This window comes from Chelon labrosus (assembly GCF_963514085.1).
Source record: "Chelon labrosus genome assembly, chromosome: 21".
NCBI lineage: Eukaryota > Metazoa > Chordata > Actinopteri > Mugiliformes > Mugilidae > Chelon > Chelon labrosus.
In genome coordinates this window covers 23,115,944-23,141,626 of record NC_140354.1, presented here as the reverse complement: position 1 = coordinate 23,141,626, position 25,683 = coordinate 23,115,944, and the positions used below count along the sequence as shown (strand labels likewise).

The 25,683-nt window shown below is 43.9% G+C and overlaps 1 protein-coding gene across 1 annotated transcript in view; it reads left to right on the top strand.

Annotated features, from left to right (window-relative positions):
• mgat5b (alpha-1,6-mannosylglycoprotein 6-beta-N-acetylglucosaminyltransferase B) overlaps positions 1-25,683 on the top strand; it is a 64,612-nt gene that overhangs the window by 4,533 nt on the left and 34,396 nt on the right. Inside the window, exons 3-8 of the mRNA XM_084571269.1 lie at positions 7,057-7,201; positions 12,886-12,995; positions 14,691-14,764; positions 16,347-16,514; positions 18,234-18,398; positions 22,988-23,157. Of these exons, the coding sequence (XP_084427395.1) occupies positions 7,057-7,201; positions 12,886-12,995; positions 14,691-14,764; positions 16,347-16,514; positions 18,234-18,398; positions 22,988-23,157 (832 nt within the window). The remainder of the gene's footprint in view (positions 1-7,056; positions 7,202-12,885; positions 12,996-14,690; positions 14,765-16,346; positions 16,515-18,233; positions 18,399-22,987; positions 23,158-25,683) is intronic.

The following is a 25,683-nucleotide window of genomic DNA, read 5'->3' as shown; positions in this document are numbered from 1 at the left end:
ATTCATCCACATGATCACGTAGCAAATTAAACTCTTAGTGTTTCTCTTAACCTTCAATCATTTCCTGAGTTGATTCTAGTTCAGATTGATTTCTCCTTCAGTGAGTTAACGGCTCCGAGGACAGAATCTTTTAAAAGGTTTTAAATGGTTTCGGTAACGACAGATTGATCATTTGGAAAGACGCAGACCTGAAGCGAGCCGTGATCCTCGGCTTGTTTTCTGGATGTTCATACGACTGAAAGAGTCCCAAAGCCTCCAGATGTTTTCTGAGTGATCAGATCTGAACAGATCACCACTTGTGATCAGACCAGTCAGCAAACCAGTTCAGATCAGGTCTGAACAGGGTCTTAGAAGATCTGGAAACAACTTTAAAGACACATCAATCCTAAAATAAAGAAGCAATAGCTACGTATGCTTTTCCTTCACGATGAAATACATTCCAGAGCATCAGGTGTTGTGGCTGTATCGTTCAGCATCTCAGAGACACTGATGGAACTTTTTTATTTCACGCCTCAGCGATCTCCCCCTCATGACCGATGAGAACGAGTCTTCACCGACGTCGCTCTCGTGGAGGGCGTGGCGTGTGCAGGTCCATCGAAGCCGTGATCCTCGGCGCAATGTCTGAATGAAAAACTGGAAATGGAAGCGCTCTCCTCCGGCGTGCTGCTCTCTTATGAATAAAATAAAGTGACCTTCGGCGCTGATGGAACTTCAGCGAAGGATAACTGGGAATGAGTGCGATGGTGACTGCGTGGCTCCGAGTTTGATAACGGAGAGGTGTGAATTAAAGATGAGTGCCGGTTGAAAGAGAAGTGGTTTTATCAAGGACTCGACCGGATTCATTCATCCTGGACGAGCAGCAAAACACACACACACACCAGGAAGCACATCTTGCTACCAGAGCTTGTTCATTTATTTATTTTTTTGTACAAACCCTGGTTCTCCTGCAACTTCTTGTAAATGAACAGCAGTAGAAGTTGATGCACTGTTCTTTCCTCCCCTCAGGTCAAGAGTCCGGGTGTCATCCTTGACAGTAAAACGTCCAAAGTAATCAGTGACCCGGAAACATAGCTCCAGATTTAAATGAGTTTTTTGGAAAGCGTGCGTTGATCATGTTGTCGTCTGTTTGAGCTGAAAACTGGGTCAGGAAGTTCACTTCCACTCCTGATCTGAGTTGCGTCTTCCTGCTCTCGTTTCTCTTGCTTTCATGCATTTATTTATTTTTTTCCTGTTTGTATGAAAAGCAGGAAAACGTGTTTATGCAAAATAGCGAGAGCATAAAAGAGAATAAAACAACCAAACTCCCATCCTGGAAACGGGACAGTAACGCTGTGTGACACTCTGCAGTTCCACGCTCATGTGTTGGAAGGATGAACGATACAGTTCAGACCAGTGGTGGGTTGTATATGTTCCATCTAGACCTTCAATGACCTCCAACCTCATTAAAACACGTCTTAATGTGATCGTCATGACTCCACTGCTATAGAAACCATCAACATCATACAGATGCACAATAAAACAGGACGTAGCATCGTAGAAAACAATTTCCTGTACAATTTTGTATATTTTGAGAAGCTCAGTCTCTGGTTGTCTCCATCTTCGGTGTGCATCTGAAAACCAAAACATTTTTTGTCGTAAGCTGTAAAAAGTCATCGGCAACCCGCCCATATTTTATTCGCCAGCACAATAATGTTCAAAACTGTCCAATCTGGCAACACCAGACCTTGTTGCACCATCTAAGTCGACAGCCTGTTATAAGCAGCTTTTAAAACACAATGAAAAACAGCGAATTAAATATGAAGAGTTTTTTGAGATTTAAAGGACCAGGCTGTAGGATTTACTGCCATCTAGTGGTGAAGACGCAGACTGCAGCCAACTGAATAACCATTACGAGTGTGCATCAGAACTGTTGACTGTATATTATGTGAAGCCCAGTGTGTCTTGGCCATGCTGAACTCCAACTCCAACTCCTTGCTAATTCAAGAAAGACGGCTAGCAACCTGTGAGGACACACACCTGTCACTCAAAGCAGCCACGCCCCCTTAATTCTGCAGAACGTTAAGCCTTGATGAACTTTTACAGGTGCCACGAAAGGAGAAATTAGCTCTAGAGACCAAACATGGAGGTATGACTCACTGTTGAGACATTCAGCTCCATGCTTCTAATTCAACATGTTGCTCCGTCTGCACAGCTCGGTATACGGTCAGGAAGAGACAAATTGAGGTTTTAATTGAAGCCGGGGAAAACTGTGATTAAAAAAAAAAAACAGTGCCGGTAGTTTCCCTTTTTCCAGGCTGTCAGGTGTAATAAGATCTCAGAACTGCACAGAGGATGAGTGACAGAGGTTTTCTGCTCTAAGAGCTCCTCTATCCAGCAGCTCCCTCACAAAGAGAAGAGGGAAGCTCGGTCTCAATCAGCCTTTCCTCGAACGAATATCTGAACTGGGAGCGAGGGGGCAGGGTCAGGTAGGGAATGAACGATGTTGTCCGGGTGACAGGTGAGACAGAGGCTTTGTCCTCCTAAGATCAGATAGGACAGATTCATTTCTTCAGCTTCCACTTGATCTGCTGTTCAGTTTATTAGACTGGGATTTAATGAAGGGATGTTTTCTTTACTGGTTTCTGATGTGATGCCACATCTATCTATCTCTCTCTTTCTCTATCTCTATCTTTCCAGCTAGAGTATGGATGAGAGATTGATAATGGATAAAAAGGACGGACAGAGTCAGTAATCAGAGGACGAATTATAGCCCATCGTCGTGGGTATCCAGCGGTAACTCATTAAGTTACTGCTGTTACAGGAGTAAACAAGAGCACGGAGGCAGAACGATGTGACCATGCAAGTGGAGGAGGCAATAATGAGGCTGCACAGAGCTCAGATCTATTAGGAAGGACTTTCTGTGGCAGCAGGACAAGTCGTCACGGCTGCACAACCAATCGAGAATGATCTCCAAGATGATAGGACATGTTTTCCTTGTCTGTGAGTTAGTGGCAGGTTTCATAATGAGAACCTCAGAGGAGTCAGCTCAGCCTCAAAAGATGAAAAAACAGCCATAAACAAAACAAGTCAGCGTTTTATTTTCTTTTTATTGTTACGACCCGGCTCGAGTGGAGACCAGGGATATAATAAATTGGTTAGTTATTTCTATCTGGAGGTCTGTGGGGATCGACTCACGGTTGGAGCCAGCCTCTAGTGGTCCATAGAGGAACTGTAGAGGATGCTGCTTGGTTTAAACATGTGTCTAAGGCCCTGTTCAGACATCAACATCTGTCCTGGACAATCTGAATAAACACAACATCATTTGGGACACATATTTTAAAACTGCTGTCTCTAATGGATCTCTACCTGCCGCTGTTTCAGAACCATGAACGGTGCTGTTTTTTACAGGTACATCATGACTTGTACACACAAGTTATTACGCACTGATCTCCGCCCTGAGGCTAGTTAGACCTGCACAAGACTCAGATTATAACTCCACACTGTGCACCATAATCTCTGGTAATAAAGGTAAATAAATGTGGTTAAAACAAATCTGATCTCTCCAGTGTGTCCTCAATGCGTCCTGGGTGTATTCACACCTGTACTTCAGGCTGGTCACTTGTGATCAGATTCCCCAGGACAGATGTCAATGTAAGGTCTGAACGGTGCCTCTATCGGAGCCAAACCAGTCGACACCGACTTTGTTTTGGGGATTTGAAATGAAAACCAAACCACTGAATCTCAAAGCTCCTCAGTCTGTGTTGGGGTTTAGTAGCAACCTGTGAATTCAGAGTTGAGATTCAGAAACACTGATCAGTAAAAGCTCTGACGCCATTCTCTGTTTGATTTCCACCACTTCCTGGACATATTAACTTTTTATTTGATATTTTAGCGGCCACTGCTTTAAGTTCACACCTGGTGGTAATTAAAATGCGTCTCCACATGCGTCCCCAGCCAGCACTGGAGATCTGATCTCAGGAAGGGAGGAAGGGAGGAAGATAGGAAAGTAGGAAGGAAGGAAGGACTGGAGAAAGGGAGGAAGGAAGGAAGGATGGAGAGTAGAAAGGAAAGTATGAAGGAAGGAAGGAAAGAAGGTAGCAAAGTAGGAATGAAGGAAGTTGAAAAGGACAGAAGGATGGAAGGAAGGGTACTAGAAAGGAAAGTATGAAGGAAGGAAGTAGGAAAGTTTGTGTGTCTGTAAATCAGCAGCGCCATCATGTGGTCAGTAGAATATTGTAGCAGCTGCTGTCTCTAATGGATCTCTACCTACCGCTGGATCAGAACCATCAACAGCTGCTTGTTGACTTGGAGACATGATCCAGATGTTGGAACAAGATGGAAAGACTCTTTCTCTCATTGAAATCACACGTTAACATATTATTTATGTATTTTATCTTTTCCCCTGACATTAGTTATTTTAAAGACAAACTTCAGCTGAACTAGACCTGAACTGTTTTCATTTCCACCAAAACGCTCAAGACCACTTTCAGGACATATTAACTCTTTGTTCATGTATTCCAGCAGCCGGCGACTTGCAGAGAGATGTGATGGTTGCTGCTAATATTGTTGATGAGAGCAGAATTCAGCAACAGGCTCAAACATTATGATCAGATAAAAGGGCTACTACTGGACCATGTGTTTTTGTTCTGTACTGACCCTGACCTCTGGTGGCAGCCGGTCGGCCATTGTTCCAGAGCACACACAGCAGGCGACGGTACGAATGGTGATCTAATGGGAAGTTGCTGATAGTATCGATTCTGCCGTTGCACTTCCAGAATGGAGTCGTTAAAGCTGATTAGCTGCTGCTAAATATGCCTTTTATTAAGCAGCCGATGAGTAATGACACAGAGGAGGCTCAGATTCAAAAACAACGCCTCAGCCAACGTTTCCCAAGAGGCAGCGGGAAGCGGCGGTAAAAGGATGTCTGATGAGCGGCTGATTGCAAACATATATAAGGCTCGCTTCTAAAAATGTACTTTGTGGGAAGGCTGTTCCGTCTCGGTAATGGTGATTTAGTAGCGCAGTGTGTGTGAGGATCATTACTGTGGAGAAATCTGAGTTCTTCCCACACTTTAGCCCCGAGGCTTTGTTTAGATTTACTGCAGAGAGCCGGCTGCAGCTGATGGAGCATCCTCTGAACTCTGCAAACAGTCTGAATCCTGCTTAGAGAGCCAGCGTCTACAAACACACTCACACGGAAATACGCATTAAACTGGTGAAGATAGCTTTTTTTTTTTTTTTTTTTGCTAGTTATTCTGGTTTGATTGGTTTTGACAGTTCAGACAAGTGATCTGTTTCTTTTAATCCCGTATCGCTCCTCAGTCTGAATGAAATGCTAAACCGCTGAGATAAAGCCGTAAATCTGGATTCACTCGCTCGTTCTTTCTGCTTGTGGATGGAAGGTTTGTTGTCTAACTGCTGAATTATTCATCTCTAGTCCAGTTTAACTGAGGATACTCCCTTTGTGAGATTAACCTTTAAACCTTTAAAGGATCATTGCAAAGACTTTTATTTCTCCTCTGTCCTTATATTGTATTTACTGCTGATTTAATACAGTTGTTGTTTCAGTGGAAGGTGACTTTGGTCTGTGATAAATGAACTCTGACAAGGGAAGTGAGTCCTCACGTGTTTCTGAAGCCTAATGCTCAGATATAAGGCTTTACTATCAGCCTGTTGTTGTTGTTGTTGTTTTTTTAATTCACTCCAGAGTCCCAGGAGAAGCATTACTCTTCTCACTTCTTACATTGTTCTTCATCAGAAGCAACTTAAGTCTCACTGCTGGAGGCAACAAGCTAATTGTATTTCCTTAGCAGCTGATGCAGTTATGTCAACGCATTGATTTAGAGTGATTTGAAGAATAAACTGCAAGGTCAAGACCTTGACTCAGGACCCCGTTGAGACCTAGAGTCAACATCCCAAAAACCTGGAAGAACTGATCGCATTATTTCTGACGTTCGTTATTTTAGAGAAGAAAGGAAGGAAAGTAGAAAGGAAAGGATGAAGGAAAGATGGAAAGAGGGAGGGAAGGAAGGAAGGAAGAAAGGAAAGTAGGAAAGTAGGTAGGAAGGAAGGAAGGAAGGAAGGAAGAAGAGTAGAAAGGAAAGTATGAGGGAAGCAAGGATGGAGGGAAGAAGAAAGAAAAGAAGGAAGGAAGGATAGTAGGAAAGTAGAAAAGGAAGAAAGAATTGAAGGAAGGAGAGTAGAAAGGAAAGTAGGAAGGAAGGCAGGAAGGAAGGAAGGATGGAATGAAGAAAGGAAGAAAGGGATGAAGGAAAGTAGGAAGGAAGGATGGAAGGGAGGAAGAAGGGTAGGAAGTGTTCAAACTCCCAAAGGAAGGAGGTCACATGTGTCCCAGACCACCTCCACATGTGGACTGACACCAGATCAGTATTCACACCTGGACACTAGAGACCAGATCAGTGTTCACACCTGGACTCTGATGGCCCAGGCTGGATGTTAATGTAAAGTCTGAGCAGTCCTGGTTCCTGCTTTGACCGTATTTGTCTGTAGCCACGGGCTGTTTAATTGACTGGGTGTTTGCTAACGGCGTCTTTCAGGCCGTTAATAATTTGAGCCGAGCAGGAAGACAAATCCAATACTGTGAGACTAATTCTCCCGTTTCTGTGTTTAGTTTTTTTTTTCTTCCTCCCAGTGAGCTGCAGGGTTTATAAATGAGGGACATAAGAGAAGAGAAAATAGACTAAAATGAAGTCTTAAGGCAGAGCTCAGTAAAATGGGACTGAGATAAACTAATTTAAAACGTGGCCTTGGTGAGGCTGTGCTACATTGGTGCATTTAAACTCCAACAGAAAGTATTTCAGAAAAGGAAAAAACAGATTGTGTTTGTAGCCAGAACAACAAGAAGAAGGTTGTTATGAGCCGTGGCCTCGTTGTCTGCATTAAATAAAAGCAAACAGTGGTTATATAAAAATGATCTTAAATACACCAGATACACACTATATCATGACAAAACATTGATCACCTACTTGTTGTGATGCTCCTTGTGTGACCTTTAAACACTTAGATGTACTATTATTAGTCAGATTTCACATGTTTTTTTGTGTGGTTTTTTTTTAGTACTCGGTGGCCACGAGTCTCGGGGCGTCCTGAGGAAAATCAGCGACATGCTGGAGGTGATCATGAAGAGGATGGACGCTCTGTCTAAACTGGGAAACACCACCGACGCCCACAGGCTGGAGGAGCTCAGCTCGGCCCTGGACAGGTAGGACGCATCTGCAGCGGAGCTAGTCCTGCTCATAACAAGAGAACGCTTCGCTTGCAGCTTATTGCACCATTCAGACAGAAGGAGATAACGACGCACTTCTTTCATTCAGGGTTTGGAGAGCAGTACACAAGAATAAGAAAAGATCAGTCTCTGGTATCATTGCAGGAGACAAGTTGTACATTTAGTTTCAGCTCTGTAAGATGCAAGCAGTAAAAACAGGAGGAACATTTGTTAATGCACAGGATAAGATGTTACGATCTTTTGTGCCAAGATCCTGGGTCAAACACATTTAGAGGCCCAGTCCAGCTGACCAGCAGGCTACCAGCCAACATGAAGACATCAGATACCTGGCCTGGTCAACGGCAGTGTGTACACATACATAATCTAAATTTGAATCAGAGGGATGAGATATACAGATATTATTTTAGCATGTTTGTTGGTTTTGATCACGTCTGTGAAGGTTCTCAGAGAAGATGTTTGAGAAGACGTTTCATCCGAGTAGCTTCTTCAGTTCTAAAGGACTGGAGGGAAGTTGAGGTTTAAAGAGGAACATGTGTGGGTGTAGCCCATCAGAAACACGCTTGACTTGTTTCTGTAATGACCAGAAACTGGTACGACTAGTGTCCATTAATGGTTAGATACTGACCTGTCCTTGGGGGGCAGACTGCTTGTCCCTGTCCTCTTTCCCTATGAATGGTGCTCTAATGACCCATCATCAGTCAAAGGCTCCAGGCTCAAGATGTGAATGGGATTGAAACTTCTTTCAGTTGTAAATTGATGGCTGATTAAATCTCAGTCCACGTCCTCTGTTCAGTCTGACAGAGACGTCTTCCTTTACTTCTCTTTCAAACCATCTGTCTTCTCTGGCTATGATTTGGACGTTGTTGTCTTCAAAGGAGTGTCCGTTGAGTCTTTCCTGTTGAGCTGATACGTGCATTTGTGAATGGGTTATTTGGTTTCTCCAACACATAAGTCTGTACAACAGCATACACAACATTACTCTGTTTTTGTCTTTGGAGTCGGACCAGTTTTTGCCAAAGTGTATTGCTGGGTTTGAAATAAACAGGAATGGTATGTTTCTCCAAAATTCTCTTTGTGGATGTAGTTTTGATCACGCACTAGTTTTGCTCTTAAATGTTTCAAGGGCATAAAGAAAACAACAGCTTTCCTGTAAGAATTGGGTTTGACAAGCTTGGTAGCGTTGAGTCTGGAGGATACTGTTGAGTGGGCGTTGTTATTTACTAAGGAGACAAATCTAAAACCCAATGCCGTTCCCTCGTTTGTCACTTTATGACACTGTTAGGATGTTAAAGTCATCATAAAAGATAAATTAAATTAATTAGTAATTAGTTTATTTGACCTAGAGCTCCATGTTTGTGATCTGCAGAGCTGCATCCATTCCTAAAGTGCATGACTTTTTATTCTGCTTATGTTACATTTTACATTCATGCCTTAAGGCATTCATTGATTTTCTGTAAAACCATTCACACTCACACCTACGGCCAGTTTGGAATCACTAATCAACCTAACGAGCATGTCTTTGGATGGTGGGAGGAAGCTGCAGAAATGTCTGGTTAATCCGTATAAGTGTGTTTATGAGAACATTACATACCTACTTATATCCCCTTTCAGTCTTCAGTCTACTCTCGTATAGTTTTGTAAAGTTTTTATGCTGCATGTTTGAATTTATTTGTTTGCTTCTGGTCCTCTCTTTCACCTCCTCTCATAACCTCCTCTCTTTCCTCCTCTTCTGTGCCACCTCCCTCTCTTATTTTATTTGTATATGAGCTGCTCAATGTTTTATTTAGTGCTTGTTGGAGGTGTTTCAGCCTCTGGGTTCTAGTAAAGCGTCATGAGAAAATTCAGAGTATCGTTGGCATCTGTTCTGACTCTGAGATGTTAAAAAAAGTTTTGTTCTCGTTAAAATATTGAAAAGTTAAAAAAAATCTTTCCCAGTCGTGGAGGCGGTTTACTGCGGCGCTGGAGGCGGAGGTATAAAAGAACAGCGGCTCGGAGCTGCCCCGGTGGAACTTGAGGTGGTCTCCAGATTATTGTAATAATAATCTTTGGACCAAAGGTGGACTTCAGTGGCGTATTAATAAAAACACAGAGGCTGAATTGGACCTGAGAGAGCGATGTAAAAGAAAAGTAGAAGACCCGGTATGGAGCCCAGGGGCATCCCAGCCTTGTTCTGCTGAAGCCTGGTGCTGAAGAAGGTGATATGTGTTAGAACAAACCCCACAACTGTCTCCCTGGGCAGCTGGAGAAATAAAAAAGGGCTGACATAAATATATATATATATATATATATATATATATATATATATATATATATATATATATATATATATATATATATATAGATATAGATATATAAAGGAAGTGCAGATGTGCTGTTGGACCAGTTGACGCTGCCAGCCCGGAGTTGTGTGCTCTCTGTGGTTTCCTTGGAAACAGACCTTTTCTTGTGCCGGCACCTGCTCTAGGTTTAAGGAGAGGAAGCCCCCTCCTGTTTTCTTTTCCTTCTCTGCGTCACCTTCCTCCTCATCCTCCTCATCCTCCTCTTCCTCACAGCCAGGCAGGAAACGTCTCCACTTCAAAAGAGCCTTGCACATATACAACAACAACTTACCTGACCTCCGACTGCTGTTCAGAAGCCTCTGGGAAATGATTTAATATACTCTACCTATTATTATTATTATTATTATTATTATTATTATTATTATTATTAGTTCTATCTGTGGATTGATATTACAGCTGCAATTGAATTTCCTCTGCAGAATGCCCTGTGGGTTTACTCTGGCACATTGTTCTAACAATCATTTAATTGGCCTCGCAGGGACTGAAGTGGAAATGTTACGTGGACAAAGGCCAAATAGTTTTAAAACCAACTTTTCTGTAAAGGAAAATATATATTGCACGCTGATGCTTTATGGCTTCACTTTACCTCACTTGGGTGATTAATAAAAATCACCTCCATAAGGCTCAGGGTCCGTGGAGATTAGTGTGCAGGAGAAACGTTTGCCCGCCTGGTATGAGGTGGTGAAAAAAGTAATTAGGTCATCTTCTTCCTCCTCCGCCGCTGAAATGTGGGACGGTTCTGGAGGAAAGCCTCCGAGTGCTTCACTATACTGGACGTCTGCGTAGCTTGGCGATTAATTTACGCCGACCCTGCTGCAACCTTAAGGGCAGAAGGAGATGTTAGGGTACCGCTTGCCCTCTGGGCTCTGCGTGGTGGAATGCAGAGGAATGAAATGAGGCCTTAGGATTATGTTAAGTTATGCATATAAGCGCGGTCAGATTGCTTTCTACTGGCGCATGCACGCAATCACACCATAATAAACGCTGCCTCAGTTAAATCAGACTTCTGCTGTTCCATTTGTTTCTGGGGGTTTCCCGGGTTTATACATTGAGAGCAGTTTTAATGAGCAATATAAATTCCAGAAACACACAAACGCTCATTAAAATAATACATTTGAATTCTTGTTTTTCATGTTAAGCAGCAGCAGCAGCAGCGATACACTACGATGCATGGCTCCGTCGATGAAAGCGGAGTCTTTATATCGTTGTAGGCGCTGATGTGCAGAAGAAACACCCTCGCTGCTGCATATTAGACGTTTTAAGTGAATATGTGCAGAGGTGAGGATCACTCTGCAGGGACTGACTTCCACCAGCAGCTGCAAGCATAAAGTATTTACAAGCTCTCCTACCTGGGAAGGAAATTAAAATAAATGTATATCTAAATATGAAAGTAACAAAACTATATATATATGTATACCTGCAGAGTGAGGAAAAATGCAAATATCAAGTAAAAGGAGATGAAAACAAGGCTCTGCTTCAATGGTAGCAACTAAAATGGTTATTGATCAGTTGCTATGTTTCCACGGGCAACAGTTTTCCACAGAGAAGAACCTCTACATCAGTTGGATAGTCCTCCAACCAATCAGATCCAATTTGTTCACCCCGGGTAAATCTTTTCTGGACCAGAATCGGTTCCCAGCGGAGAGACTCCAGACCAACTTACGGACTCAAAGATTTTGTGGACGTGGCTAAATCCTTTGTCTCTGAGCATGTCTGCTCCACGTGGGCTAAACATCAGGTGAGGAGTTTCCAGGAGGGGCAGAAACATGGAGGTAGAAAGAAGTTTGAGAAGATGAACCAGGCTGGAATCCATGTGGACAGCAACGATGGGGACGTGGAGACATCTCGGTCGTCTTCTTCTTCAGTTCTTCTTCTTCTGTTCTATTTCTTCAAACTTCTTCTCCCTTTTTTCTTCCTCCTTCTTGACTTTCGTCTCCGTTCTCTCCTTCCTGTCCTCTTTCTTCTTCTCCTCCTTCTCCTCCTCCACCTTGACCTTCTCCTCCTTCCTCCTTCTTCTTCTTGTGTTGTATTTCCAGCAGATTTGATGCTCCACAGCAGCAGAAGGACTTTGTCAAACTTCTTTTCCCTTTCTTCTCCTCCCTCCTTCTTGACCTTCGTCTCCGTTTTCTCCTTCCTGTCCTCTTTCTTCCTCTCCTCCTTCTCCTCCTCCACCTTCTTCTTCTCCTCCTTCCTCCTCCTTCTTCTCCTCCTTCCTCCTTCTTCTTCTACTGTTCTATTTCCAGCAGACGCTCCACAGCAGCAGAAGGACTTTATCAAACTTCTACTCCCTTTCTTCTCCTCCTTCTTCTTCCTCTTCTTCTGTTTCCAGCAGATTTGACGCTCCACAGCACCAGAACCCTCTTTGTCAATAAAGTTCCCCAGTGATGGATGATCATTTGATCTAGTCTCCATGGAAACAGCTCATATCTGATCAGAATGATTGATCAGACTGAAGGAGTATTGTCTGTGGAAGCATTTGCTGGCCTCCTCTATATTTCATATTTCTCTGCTGCAAAGTCGTCGTCATATCCGTTGATAAAATCTAAAATGTGATTCAAACCGCACCAGTTTTTTGAAAACAACCAATTACGCTGGAGACTAAAAATTTGCACCATCCTCACACGTTCTCATTGATTATTTTATTTATTTTTTTCCCTCTTCATAATTCATTGAATAAATCCTTTAAGGTTTAATGGAGGTAGCTCGGCGCCGTCCTGAGGTGTTGCAGCATATGTTAAAACATTTGCTCTGTTCCCTTTGAAGGTTTGCTCCAACACAGATGAAAATAACCTGGAAGGAGGTCCGTTCTCCGTCGGCGCTCTCACCTTGGAGTGCGGTTAATATTTTACGAGCACGTTTCTCGTAAGAATACTCGAAATAGACTTTATAGCATCTTTGAAGACTGATAAAGATTTGAAGACTGATGTTGGAGCCGTAACGTACCTTCTGCTCCTCGGTTGTAAACATCTTATTATTTTGCCTGCAGCCTTCGGGCCACAGAGGTCAAACACAGTGAAACCCATCTGCTAACAACCTAATTGTCTTGTTGTTTTTTTTATTTCCCCCCTCTGCAAACCAGCTTTAATATGCCGAGCTCCTTTATTATCTCAACAAATAAATTATCTGTCAGTGTTTAAGAGCTTTTTCGATTTCACGCCTCAAGTTCTTGTTAATTAGCATTTCTTCCACTGCTTGGCGCTCGGCGTGTGAAGGGCGGGGACGCGGATGAGCGGAGGCCGTAGAGGAATCCTCTTTCTTTTGAAGAAGTTTAATGAGTCTCTTTCAGGTCGTTAAGCGGATGTTTGTGTTTTGTGTGATCAGGATCCAGCCCGTGGGATTGGTGGAGCGGATCCAGGCCATCGCCCAGAACATGTCTGACATGGCGGGGAGGGTGGAGCAGATCCTGCAGCGCAGCATGGCCGGCAGCAGAGGTGTGATATAAAACACAAACACACACATTCACACACATCCACCTGCAGAATACAAAACAAAGCCGATGCATCCGCCCGTCAAACTCTGATCCATCAGCTCTGGAGACAGTTTTCCTCTCTGCTTACAGCCTGTCAAGGCAGCCCAGCACCTGAATGCACAACTTATGTCTCTGGAAGGTTGATGACACAAACAATCACCTGTTTAAACCAGGGATGTCCCGATTCAGGCGTTAGTAAAATGTTCAGATCGGGCATCAGGCTTCAGCTAAGTGTGATCCTTTGTAGTTATTTCTTTTAGGTCTGCTATAAACCAAAATTACGCTTCTTCTTCTGTTTTAATGGTGGTTGGCTAGAGTCGAAGCTGCCAAAAATAGCAGAAGAAGAAGAGGGAAGAAGAAGAAGAAGAAGAAGAAACAAGAAAGAAAGAGGGGAAGAAGAAGAAGAAGACGTAATAGCCCAGTCCTCTGTTAGTCAGTAACTAGTGTAGTGTGGATGTGTGGTGAGGTGGTAGTAGCTGATCATCTAAACAAAATCCATGGAGTCCACTCAGTCAAAGGCTGCACCCAAACAACAACAACAAACACTGAACGTTTAAAAGAAGAGAAACGTTTCCCCGAGACAGCATCAAGGAGAAAAATCTTCCAGAGAGGGTTAGGGAGTTTATGGCAGCGTTGGATGACCAGAACATTTCTGGAGTAGAGAACACAAGGTACCAGCTACCCTCTCCACACTACATTAACTTTGACTGAAAGATTTATTGGACTGAATCCAGTCCACTCTAGGAGAAGACAAGGAAGACAAGGACAGACTTTAGGAAGACACAGGAGACCAACTCTAGGAGAAGACAAGGAAGACAAGGACAGACTTTAGGACGCTCAGTATTAAAAGAAGACGCTGCTGCAAGACGTTTAAATCACAATGATGAGTTATTGCATCATTAACGGCACCTGGCTCTCCTCAGTTTGTCTTTATTACCTTTTCATTCTTAGCTACTTTTAAATCCACATGTTCCTCCTCTGGATCCCCAGTCAGTCCACCGGCTCATTAAAAGACGTCAGATCATTTTGTCTGTTGTCAAAAACTCCTGACACCTTCTAAATAACAATCTGAACCTGGGTACGCTTCGGCAGCGCTCTCCGTCGTTACGATGCTAATCACGAGGGACGTCTGGCGGTTGTTTGTCTGCTCCTCGGCGTCTTGCGGGATGCCGGCTCCTTTAATTAGGCTTAACGAGAGCAGAGGCTTCAAGAGGAAGAGAATGAAGGAGGGAGAAGATGGTCGGCTGAGTGGCAGGGAAAGACGAGAAGAGAGGAAAAGAAGATTATGATTTTTATGAATGCTGCCGATCTATGGTAAATCCAGAGACGTGTCCATTCACCGGGGGACACTGAGCTTTTACAGGAGCTCGTTATTGAGCCTCTAATTCGTCTCTGTTTACCCCAAAGCCTGTAGGATATACACTATAAAGCAAAATACATACAGAGCAGACGCCCTGGGGAAAACTCCAAAGATGATGGATCAATGTTAACCGCGGTCTCACGGACATTTTGAAGGTTTATAGTTTATTTTCTACTTAATAAAAAGACAAACAAATGCTTCTAAAGATATCTACTGCAGCTTGTTTATCTCCCCTCCCTCATTGTCTTTGACTTTTCTTCCCGTGTCCTCTGTGATAAATAATCCTCTTCTCTCCAGTCAGGGACGGAGCGCTCGGACAGTGTGAGATTCCCAAAGATCCCCGCTACCCGGACTGTCCCAGCAAGATGGATGTAAGTCTTTGTATCTCACTTAGGCCCGAGCAGTTTCACGCAGACGGCGATCATCGCTGCGCTCACCTTGGGCCGACCGCGGCGTGAATTCTGTGCAATAAGATAAGAGAACGTTTAAAGGCTCTTTGTGGAGGACTGCTGCAGCATGCTGAAGAGGAATTATACTGTTTACTGTAAACAGGAACATTTTAAAGTAGTTTGTTTAAAACAGGAGCCTCCATCAGTGTGTTTGTAGCTCCCATGGTGCATATAGCCTGGAAGCTAGCCCAAAAATTAGTGCCAGTGTGAACATGCCTTAGAGCAGGGGCGTCAAACTCAAATTCAGTTCAGGGAGCCATATTCAGCCCGATTTGAACTCAAGGGGGCGGGACCAGTAACATAACAGTGTAATAACTTAAGATGGCTGACAAACTAGTGCAAAGATGTAATGAGCTATCCTTTTACAAAACATTTTATGAACAAATTAAAATTTCTTAAGAAAAATAAGTTCAATGATGGTGCACTGCTGCCATCTGCTGTTTAGTTCTAGGCCTCAGTGTTGTGTTACGTCGCAACTCTTACTGAAACAGTGAGACCTCTAGTGGACGAATCAGGAATAGCTGTTCATTTTGTTGAAAAATTGCAGTTAACGTCTTCTACGTCATGCCATGTCATGCAAATTCATCCCACAGGCCTGATTGGACCCTCTTGAGGGCCGGTTTTGGCCCACGTGCCGTATGTTTGAAGCCCCTGCCTTAAAGGATTACGCTGCCCTGCTAGCCTCGAAGCCGGACGAGACTTTCTTGCCCACAGTTTTTTTGGGGTTGTTCTGGAGTTTCCTCCGTTGGGAACCGACTGTGTTCCAGCAAGGATCTTGGCCGGGCCAATCAGATCGTTTGGGGGGGCGGGGGGGCGGGGCTTCAGAAGAGTAATAGTATAGTAGTCATTCATGTTTATCTGACCGACGTGGAGTTGAATTAGTTTACAACTAAACGTCTGTGACTGGTTGGAGGACTATCCAAGTGATCCGGAGGATTATTATTTCTCTTAATTGGCTGATGTAGAGAACGATGACATCCTACCTGAGGTGGAGGAAGATGAGTCCTGCAATATTTTACCATAAACGGTGGGACATAGTTGTAAAGAACAGTATAGGGGGAAAAAATGACCTCAATCTTTGATAAAAATTCCTTTTGAGATATTAAAAGAGCAATTAGAAGAATTAACCTGGCATCACATTGGTGTGGCCAGAGTCATTTCTTATCAGAATAGTCTGGTAACAGATACAGAGGAGAAAAATCCTCTGCATCCATTGGATAGTCCTTCAACCAATCAGAGCAGGGCATTCTCGACAAATGCAGTAATCGTTGTTAACCGTTTGTCCCTTAAAAGTTATTTTCATGTCAAAATCTTTTACAAAAGATGCGACACCAGACTCTAAACTTTTTCAGACAACAGATGTATAGTTGTAAACAAACTAATAAAGCCCCGCCCCCAAACGATTCAATTGGCTCGGCAGATTCAGTTCCCAATGGAGAGACTCCAGATAAACTGCTTCTTTCTTCCAGGCCACATCCTAATATTTGGGTGTTTGTTTCTCCAGTGGATGCGAGCCCGCTGGACCTCGGACCCTTGCTACGGCTTCTACGGCGTTGACGGCTCCGACTGCTCCTTCCTCATCTACCTGAGTGAGGTGGAGTGGTTCTGCCCCCCGCTGGCCTGGAGGAACCAGACTGCCACACCCACCCTGAAGCCTCCACCCAAGAAACAGGTAGTGTTATATCGTTCACGTTGATTCCACGGTAACACGGTTTGCTGAGAGGGGAGAGTAAGAGCAGCAGTTGCTTCCTTGCAGCTGAACCAGAGAGTCTTTCCAGTTAGCTTTCACAGATTGTGATGTTTTCTGAGTTAAAATCTTTGTTGGCAAGTGAAACAGAGCAGCTGAGGAGGCACATAGATATTCCACTCTCCAAATGCCAGCAGAGGTTTGGTTTAAACGTGAAATGATCAGTGACTAAATTGGGCAGAAAGTAGAGGAAAACGACAAAAGTGGAGCGTTGAGGCAGATTGTTTTCAGGGGACTGACTCTCTCCATTAAGAGTGTGAACACCCAGCTGTTGGTTATCTCCCTCGCGGTGCTCTCCGTCCCTCCCATGTTACTTTCCTGCCTCATTTGATTTCCGTTCCCAGCGTCGACACCTTGAGCTCACAGTCGCTCTGAGAGCTCTATCCGAACCCGCCGCCTCGTCCACACTTCCTCCCGGCGTCTCCCCGGAGTAATGCACATCCCGGCGTGATGGGTCCTGACGTGAGTCCTCTCTGCAGCTCTACCTTCTGCTCTAATTGCCAGCCTGTATCCCTCTAGACTCATCCCAAGGCTTCCCCTCTGTGCTCCGCGGCTTTCTGAGCCATACACAAGTCGCTCTGGAGAGCAAACGATCCATCGGCGCTGTGAGAGTACAGCTGTTCGTATTGATTTAGTCTTTTGAGAGGTGCTTTTTAAAAAAGAAATTGGTTTGTGCTCGCCGGTGTCGAGCGTTTTAGCAAACTCCTCCGTGCCCCCCTCCCCCTCCCCCTCCCCCTCCCCCTCCCCCTCCCCCTCCCCCTCCCCCTCCCCACCTCGCTGTTACTCCACTGATTAATAATCACATGCTGCTGTTGCCCTGATGCCGTGACTACAGCTGCAGCTAAGGAGGAGATGTGAAATGAGAACAGACTATGTGAGAGCCAGGAATCCCTCAGGCAGCGTGTCTGAGAGGCGTAGCCCCGGGGCACCGGAGGATAACAAGATATGACAGAGTGTTTGTGCTCCGAGTAGAAAACAGCCTGACACTAGAATATCTACATCGCTGCATTGACTATCCACTCTTCTAAATATTGTTTATTATACGATATTACTTGCTTCAACAATTTAAAGTACAAACAAATAAAGTACAGTTTCGTTTATTTTGGTGCATGCAGAATTGCACCAAATGCAGGTGATGCTGGTGGTATGACCCTCCTATCGTCCTCTGTCAAGCATGCAATTGTTGTCCTCGTGGTCTGTTTGACTATTTATGAAGCCTAAAATAAAATGCTGAATGTACACTGATCAGCCACAACATTATGACCACTGACAGGAGAAGTGAATACCATTTAAACCATCTGGTGACAGTTCATTGTTCTGCTGGGAAACTTCTGGACCTGGCATTCATTGGTGTGGATGTTACTGAGACATGTAGCACCCACCTACACCAGACCAGGTACCCCCACCCCATAGCAATGACACTCCTTGATGGCAGCAGCCATCCCCCAGAAGGCCCATGTCCATTCTCTGATGAGACCTACACAATATTAGGAAGGTGGTCCTAATGTTATGCTCTTTAGAATGCTTTTAGACAAACTATAAATCTTTTTCTTTATTTTCCGGAGAAGCATTTTTACACGAGGCTCTAACAGTTCTTCTACAGCCACAACCGTTTGCAGTGATTTTATTGCTCCTGTCGTCCAGGCCGTCTTCCAGTCGGACGTCGGGCCTCTCCTGGAGCAGGTGGGCGGCGGCAAGGAATCTCTGAGCTTCATGAAGAGGCGCATCCGCAGGCTGGCGGCGCAGTGGGCCTCGGCCGCTCGACGCCTGGACGGCAAGCTCCGGGGAATCTGGAGGGAGCGGAAGAGGGTGAATATGAGGAGTTTCTTTTCACTTCTTCTCCAGCTGCAGGATGAAAGCTTCAGATGTGAGAGCAGAGTCGTGGTTTCCTCTTTTCAAAGCAGACTGTAGTCATACTTTCTTGTTCGTTCGTTTCTGTAAACCTCATCTCCTGGAATCCATCTGTTAAAGAAAAAGACACTCAAAACATTTAGCATCAAAGATTCATAAATATAAATAAAGAAAAAGCCATGCAGTCCTTTTAAGACCCACATGCTAGGCTAATAAGTTAGCAGAGCAGCTGTGACATTTTCTCGGACTAATATTTTCTTCTTTTATCTCGGGCCGCTCGCTGTGAGTCACATGGCGCCGAGTTACAGGCCCGAGCAGATAATGATGGAGAGCGACTCCTGGCAGCCGCCGACTGGCTTTAGTGCACTTTCACCACTGACATTTACAGCAAGTGTCAAAGAGCTTCGCCCACTGGAGCAGATGTCTGATGAAAAGGCAGCCACATTAGATCCTTCCTGGCGTACCGATGAAAAACGTTTGCAAGAAATGGACCCAGAAAAGCCTCTTTGTCATATTATGGACTTAAAAGAAAAGATTTTACTCATGAAGTGGGTGGATTAGATTTTGTTGTCCTTGTGTTTTTCTACATTTCTCCACATAAATGACTCAAAATATGAACGGAAGTCCTGAAAGTAGACAAAGAGAAACCAATCAGACACATGAAACAGAAATATTACCTCTAGGATTACAAGTTCATTTCATGTCCATCTCATCAGAAGTTTTTTTCCAATCAATGTCATCGAGACATTGTCCTGGTTTGGGCCTGTTCTGCTGCATCTGGACCAGGACGGCTTGTCATCATCGATGGACCAATGAATTCTGAATTCTACCAGTGAACTCCAAAAGAATATGTCAGGACATCTGTCCATGAGCTGAATGTGAAGAGAAACTGGGTCATGCAGCAAGACAACGAGAAACAAGAACACAAGTGGTTCTACAAAAGAACAGTTAAAGAAGAACAAGATGAATGTTTAGGAACGGCCAAGTCAAAGTCCTGACCTTAATCCAATAGAAATGTTGTGGAAGGACCTGAAGCAAGCAGCTGATGTGAGGAAACCCACCAACATCTCAGAACTGAAGTGGTTCTGTTGGAAACAAAGGTATTTGGGTTCTCTCTGTCTACTTTCAGGACTTGTGTGAACATCTACTGATGTTTTGAGTCATTTTTATGCAGAAATGTAGAAAATAATGTTTAAAATGATCATCTGAATGTATGATCCAACAGTTACATCTGAATAAAATCCAATATTAAATCTAATACAATAAAGTTAATACTGGATTAAGTCTGTGGTATTAGATTTAATCCAATATTAAGTCTAATATTGCAAATAATTGCTTATCACATTCTGAATTGCTAAAATTAAAATATACGAGAAGATGCATGTTTGAATACTAATAATTATTCTGATGTCAAAGTGAGCGTCCTAATAGGATCATACCGTCTACTCCAAACCAGTTAAGAACCAGCGTGGGACAAATAATATTTGACATTTATATGCATACAATTAATTATAAAAAGAGATTTATCTTTGCAGCTTGAAGCCTCATTAATAATTTACATATTTGCACATTAATTTGTGGAGAGCGACTTTTAATTCTCCAAAAGCTGAAATAAAACGCTTTTTATGAACAAGCTAACAGCATCCTGGTATTCTGTGGGTGTGTGTTTGCTTGCTGGGCCAGTTTTCAGTTGAATAAATCAACTTGTTGCTTTAACATCGAGCGTCATGCTTTTCGCCCGGGCTTTGTTTGCTGCGACGGCTGCCGTGCATTAACCAGACCCTGCAGACTTTGGCTGAAACGCTGAGTGCTGTTGAGAAAACACACTGATTTGTGTGGAAACGAGAGATGTGTGATGGAACAGCTCTGGTGTAACTGCACCAGTTTAACTGCCTCTTCTGTCTCTTGTTGTTTGAGTGAAGAACCAACAATCTCCTCCCGGTCACGATGTGTGAGGCTGTAGTCACGTTAGCTTTCCTGCTTGTCTCCACCGAGGACAATAACAAACATTCACTGGGGGAAAGTGCACGTCGGTTTGCAGCTAGATGGCTAATTAACTAATCAGCTGCAGGACATTACAGGCTGTAAATGTCACTTTGGTCCATTGAGGTATCGGTGATGCTTTCATCTGCCTCATGCCTCCACCCTAACACCAACCAGTCGCCCTCTGAGATGCATTTTGCAGAGATATGAGCAGTTCCTTAGCCTCTATAGTTAAATGCATTTGCGTTTCCAGTGTGCAGCAACATGTTCAATATCCGTCTTACCAGTGTTGCAAATATCCCCAATAACCTCGTATTTAGAACTGCCTCTGAACAAATTATTCCTCAGCCTGCGAGCCGCTGAGAGGCTAATGTTCATTTATTGGCGCGTTCATGTTCATTTGCAAGATTGTGTTATATCTGTTTTCAGCTTCTCTTCTTTGGCTCCCTGTAAAATCCAGAATAGAATTGTCAGTAGAGTTTTGGGGGAGCTGTGGAGTAGTGGTTAGTTAGAGGTGCAGCTTGGGATCGAGGGGTCCCAGGTTCACCTCCTGTCGTGTCCATGCCTGAGGTGCCCTGAACAAGCATCTAACCCCCAAACTGCTCCCCGGGTGCAATCCTTAGAGACTGCTGCTCACTGCTGCAACTGTACACACTACTGTGTGAACGAATGGACGGGTCAAACAGCAGGAACTGAATTTCCCTTTGCGGATCAATACAGTATATAATTATTATTATTATTATTCAATCCTCCTCCTCATGTATACGATGGAGATGTCAATTTCCCTGCAGGAACCTCCCAAAGGGATCAATAAAGTTGTCTATCTATCTATCTATCATGTACAAGGCCCTTTGAGGCCGAGCTCCATCGTATATCAGTGTTCATCTGTCACCTTAATACAACGATGTCAAACATAAGGCCCGGGGGCCAAAACCGGCACGGCAGGAGTTCAAATCTGGCCCGCGGGACGAATTTAAGGACATTAGCTGCAGCTTTTTCAACAAAATGAACTGCGATTCCCGCAATGTCCACTAGGGGTGCACTGTTTTAGACAGAGTTGAATTAGTCTTTGCATGAAAAAAAAAGGAAAACTTCGAGAGTTGTCTTTCTAGTTGTCAGCCATCCTAAGTTATTATGCTGTTATGTTATTGGTCCAGGGGTTTGACACCCCTGATCTAATAGAATGAAGCTCAGGTCTGCTCGTGGTTCCTAGATCCTCTAAAGTAGAATGGGAGGTAGAGCCTTCAGCTACCAGGACCCTCTCATGTGGGACCAGCTCCTTGTCTACTTCTAAGGTTCAAACTTTTCTTTTTGATAAAGTTTTCAGGTGACTCTGAACCACCTCTTAGTTTTGCTGCTGGAGGATGATGCTCTGATCACCTCTCTAACATATCTGCTTCTACTGTATAGCACAGTTCTAGGATGAATATTCTGAATGCTAGCTCCATCCATTCTTTGGTTTTATTCATTATCAGTCTTTCATGTAACATGCATCTGCTATATTTTGCATTCTTGTTCCCTCTGTCTCAGACCTCAAGCAGATGAGTCCACTCTATATGAGCTGCTCAAGGTTTCTTCCTCTTTAAAGGGAGTTTTCTTTATTTCTGATCTGGAGGTTTCAGGCTCTTACTGCACGACGATGTTCAGTTTCTCTGCTCTCGTGATTTTTCTGTTATCCAGTTTGGTTTCCTGATTTATTTAGTTGCATTTAAGTTTTTACTTCCTGTCTTTGTCTGTCCCCGCCCCTCTGATTCCACCCACCTGTCTTTCCTTGTGTCTTTTGTCTGCCTGCTCCTCCCCTCCAACTCTTGGTTTCACCTGTCTCCCGTTATTCCATCATCCCGTGTGTGGATATATTTAGTCCTGCCTTTCCCTTTGTTAAGTCATCTCTGTTGTGCTTTGTGAGTTTTTGTCTCGCTTTAGATTTTACTTTAATTTTAACCTGCCTACCTTACAGTGTGGTTTGTTTCTGTTAGTGTCAAACCTTCCTCTTTAACCGTCTTTGCTCCGTCCACATGTGTGTCGTCGCCGTGGCTGCAGCTCTGCGTGTAATCTCATGCAGACAAACAGCTGATTAACAGCTCAGGTGAATGCATGTGGAGCCTTGATGAATAAAGCAGTTTCTGAGAGGCTAATGTAATCGAGGAACGAACAAAATTAAACACTGCCATCTGTCGAAAAAATCTCATTTCAATTCATATCCATCAGCCGGGAATTCTATCCTTCCCCATCAGCAATTAAACGGCTCGTGTATCTCTCTGCGAGTCAGCCAGCCCTCCACGGGTCACTTTTCATTTCAACTTCACGTCTAGTTGATTGTGTTTTCTAGGAGTTGTGTCTGCGTTTTTTTTTTTTCCAGCATTCATTAGACACTCAATTATATTTAATATGCGACGCAGCTGATCCGTGAGACATACATGAATATATTCACACGTGAATCCTTTGAAGCTTCTGTGAAAATAACTCTCACAAGATCTTTATTATTCAGCATCTCTGAATAGAGAAGCTGAGGATAAATAGAGAAGGTCTGTGTGTGATTCATTAACTTCTCCCTCTGCCCTCAGGTCCTCATCCATGTGGGGTTCCTGACCGAGGAGTCTGGGGACGTGTTCAGTCCCAAGGTGCTGAAAGGGGGTCCTCTGGGCGAGATGGTGCAATGGGCCGACATCCTCACAGCCCTCCACGTGCTGGGACACGACCTCAAGATCTCGTTTTCTCTCAAGGAGCTGCACGGGTGAGTCGAGATTATTATCCTCGGTGGAGCTGCAGGCTGCAGCAGCTACAGTGCACAGTGCTCGGCTTGTGTTCTGTGAGATTCTTCCGGGCGTCTGTGCGGGAATCTTCTCCCCTTTTGTCTTCTCATCATTAACCTATGTCCTGAGGCTTCGCTGTTCGCTCTGCGTCTGATCAGCAAGCAGTCTGATTGCAGGGATGTTGCCCACATGCTGTTTTTTCAGTCACCTTTAGCCTGATAAGCCTTGGAAACAATCTTTAGGAGATGTTTCTTCTTTAGAAAGGACACTGGAACAGTCAGTCATACAATATATGGACCCGAGTTGCCTCCAGAAAACAACAGATTTTACTTCTTATATCCACCTTCCCCTTGGCTGAACTTTATGCATGAACACATTCCTTGAGTTGGACCTCACCATAGACACTGATACCTTTCTAGAAAACCAAGCAAAGGGGTTTCTAAACTACTTCATGCCTTTTTAACCACACTTCTCTTTAGCTTTTACTCTAAACGTCTCTATTCTAAAGTTTATCCTGCTGGGGATGGCTGCTGCCATCAAGGAGTGTCATTGCTATGGGGTGGGGGTGCCTGGTCTGGTCTAGGTGGGTGCTACATGTCTAAGGAACATCCACACCAATGAATGCCAGGTCCAGAAGTTTCCCAGCAGAACAGTGAACTGTCACAAGATGGTCGATGTTATTCACTTCTACCGTTAGTGGTCATAATGTTGTGGCAAATCCGTGTAGACTCACTTATCACAGCATCCCGCTGCAGAGTTTCAGCCTGGAGGTACGATGGCATCTCTACAGCTTGTGCAGCTCCTTCCTGCTGCAGCTCAGTGGCGCCTGAGCGATAATCCTCATCTCAAATATTAGAGCTCATACCAGAGGGCAAACACACATAAATACACAAATCCTGGCTCCCAGGCCGGGTTTCATCTAAAAACAGGAGATTGTTGATTGTTCAGAAATCTGGCGGGTCCAGACTTGTCTTTCAGACCTCCCCTGGCTTCACGCTGGCTGGTCGGGAAAATGGCTGCAGACGTGACTGGATATTCAGTCGGGGGCCGTGACTGGGGCGGATTAGAACCTGCGCCGGTTATCGAGCCCTGCAGGAAAGAGGCGAGGCATTGATGAGTTAGTGCTGCCCTTTGGTCTCAAATCTGAGGCGGTGAAAGAAAAGCCGCTTTGATAAGAAGAGACCGGGGGGGGGGGGCTGGGGATCAGGGAGGTGATGGGTAGCCACAGTGGGAGCGCTGGTGGCGGCCGCGCCATTATTTACCCCTGCTAATTGGTGTCATGGCGTATTGAATCACTGCGGTCGTTCTCCATCGGGAGCCACATCAGAAATGTTTAGAGAGCTCAGAAAGAGAAAAGAAACATCGGCTGAGGTCAGGACTAATCCTTCCTAACGGCTCCACACGGTCCAGATTTATGTGTGCAGCATTGAACGGTTTATGCTACACATCAGAGAGGGAGTTGACATTTTACTGGTACACTGTTAAAATAAAATCATGCTTTTATGGAAAATGGCTTTTTGTTTTTAAAGTGAATGAAAACCCTTGTACAATTCCTGACATTTTCAGAATCAATTTTCTGAAATACCAAATACAAACGCATGTAAAATAACAGAGTTTGTCTGCAACAGCATCTAGTGCCATCATTTTATTCAAGGTTTCTGGTTGTAATGATGCAGAAAAAGTCTGAAATCCTAAAACAACATGCAGAAACAAAGGCGACTGGACTTTGTTTACCATGTTACTTCTTCATATTTAAAAGACAGGTGTTGGGGTTTAAATAGGAACATCTGTAGGTATTGACCATCACAAACTTGTATGACTCAGGTCTGTTAACGACCAGATGCTCACCTGTAGTTGGACGAATCTGTTCTGATCCTGTGTTTTTTTTTAAATTTACAAGTTTTTCTTTGTGTCCTCTCATGTCCACTATAGCTCGCTTTTTTGTTGTACCATTATATGGATGACTGAGAACCTTCGTGCTAGGGCAGGGTTTAAAAAAAAGATTTGGATTTGAAACATCCATTATTGATTTATCAATAGAGATATACCGCTTTTTTTATGTTATCTTACAAACACACTGTGAAGTACTATTAAACGCTGTTGACAGTGCAGACGTATATAGTCTAGTATTGATAAGCTCATGTGTTTATGTTCAGTTCTGTTGTGTTCTATCAGTTGACATTGTTGCTGTGGTTGCAGAGCATGTTTTTTGTCCTTGATGTCAGTGAATGCACCATGTGAGAGATGGAAGTTATTGTAGAGCTGAGAGTTTGCAGAGCAAGAGATTGACGGCGTTTATGGTGTTGATGTGGTCGACAGTAGCCCATGTTCAAGTGTTCAAATAACTTGAAGAAAAGCCTCCGTAGTAGGCGTTGAACGGCCTAGGATTTTTTAATGTCAACTAACATGTGCTATGTTCTTGACCTGAATACATATTGCAGCGTCTCACACATATGAAGCTTCGGATAGCTAAAGGTCTAATAACTTTATCCAATAGTTGATGTGCA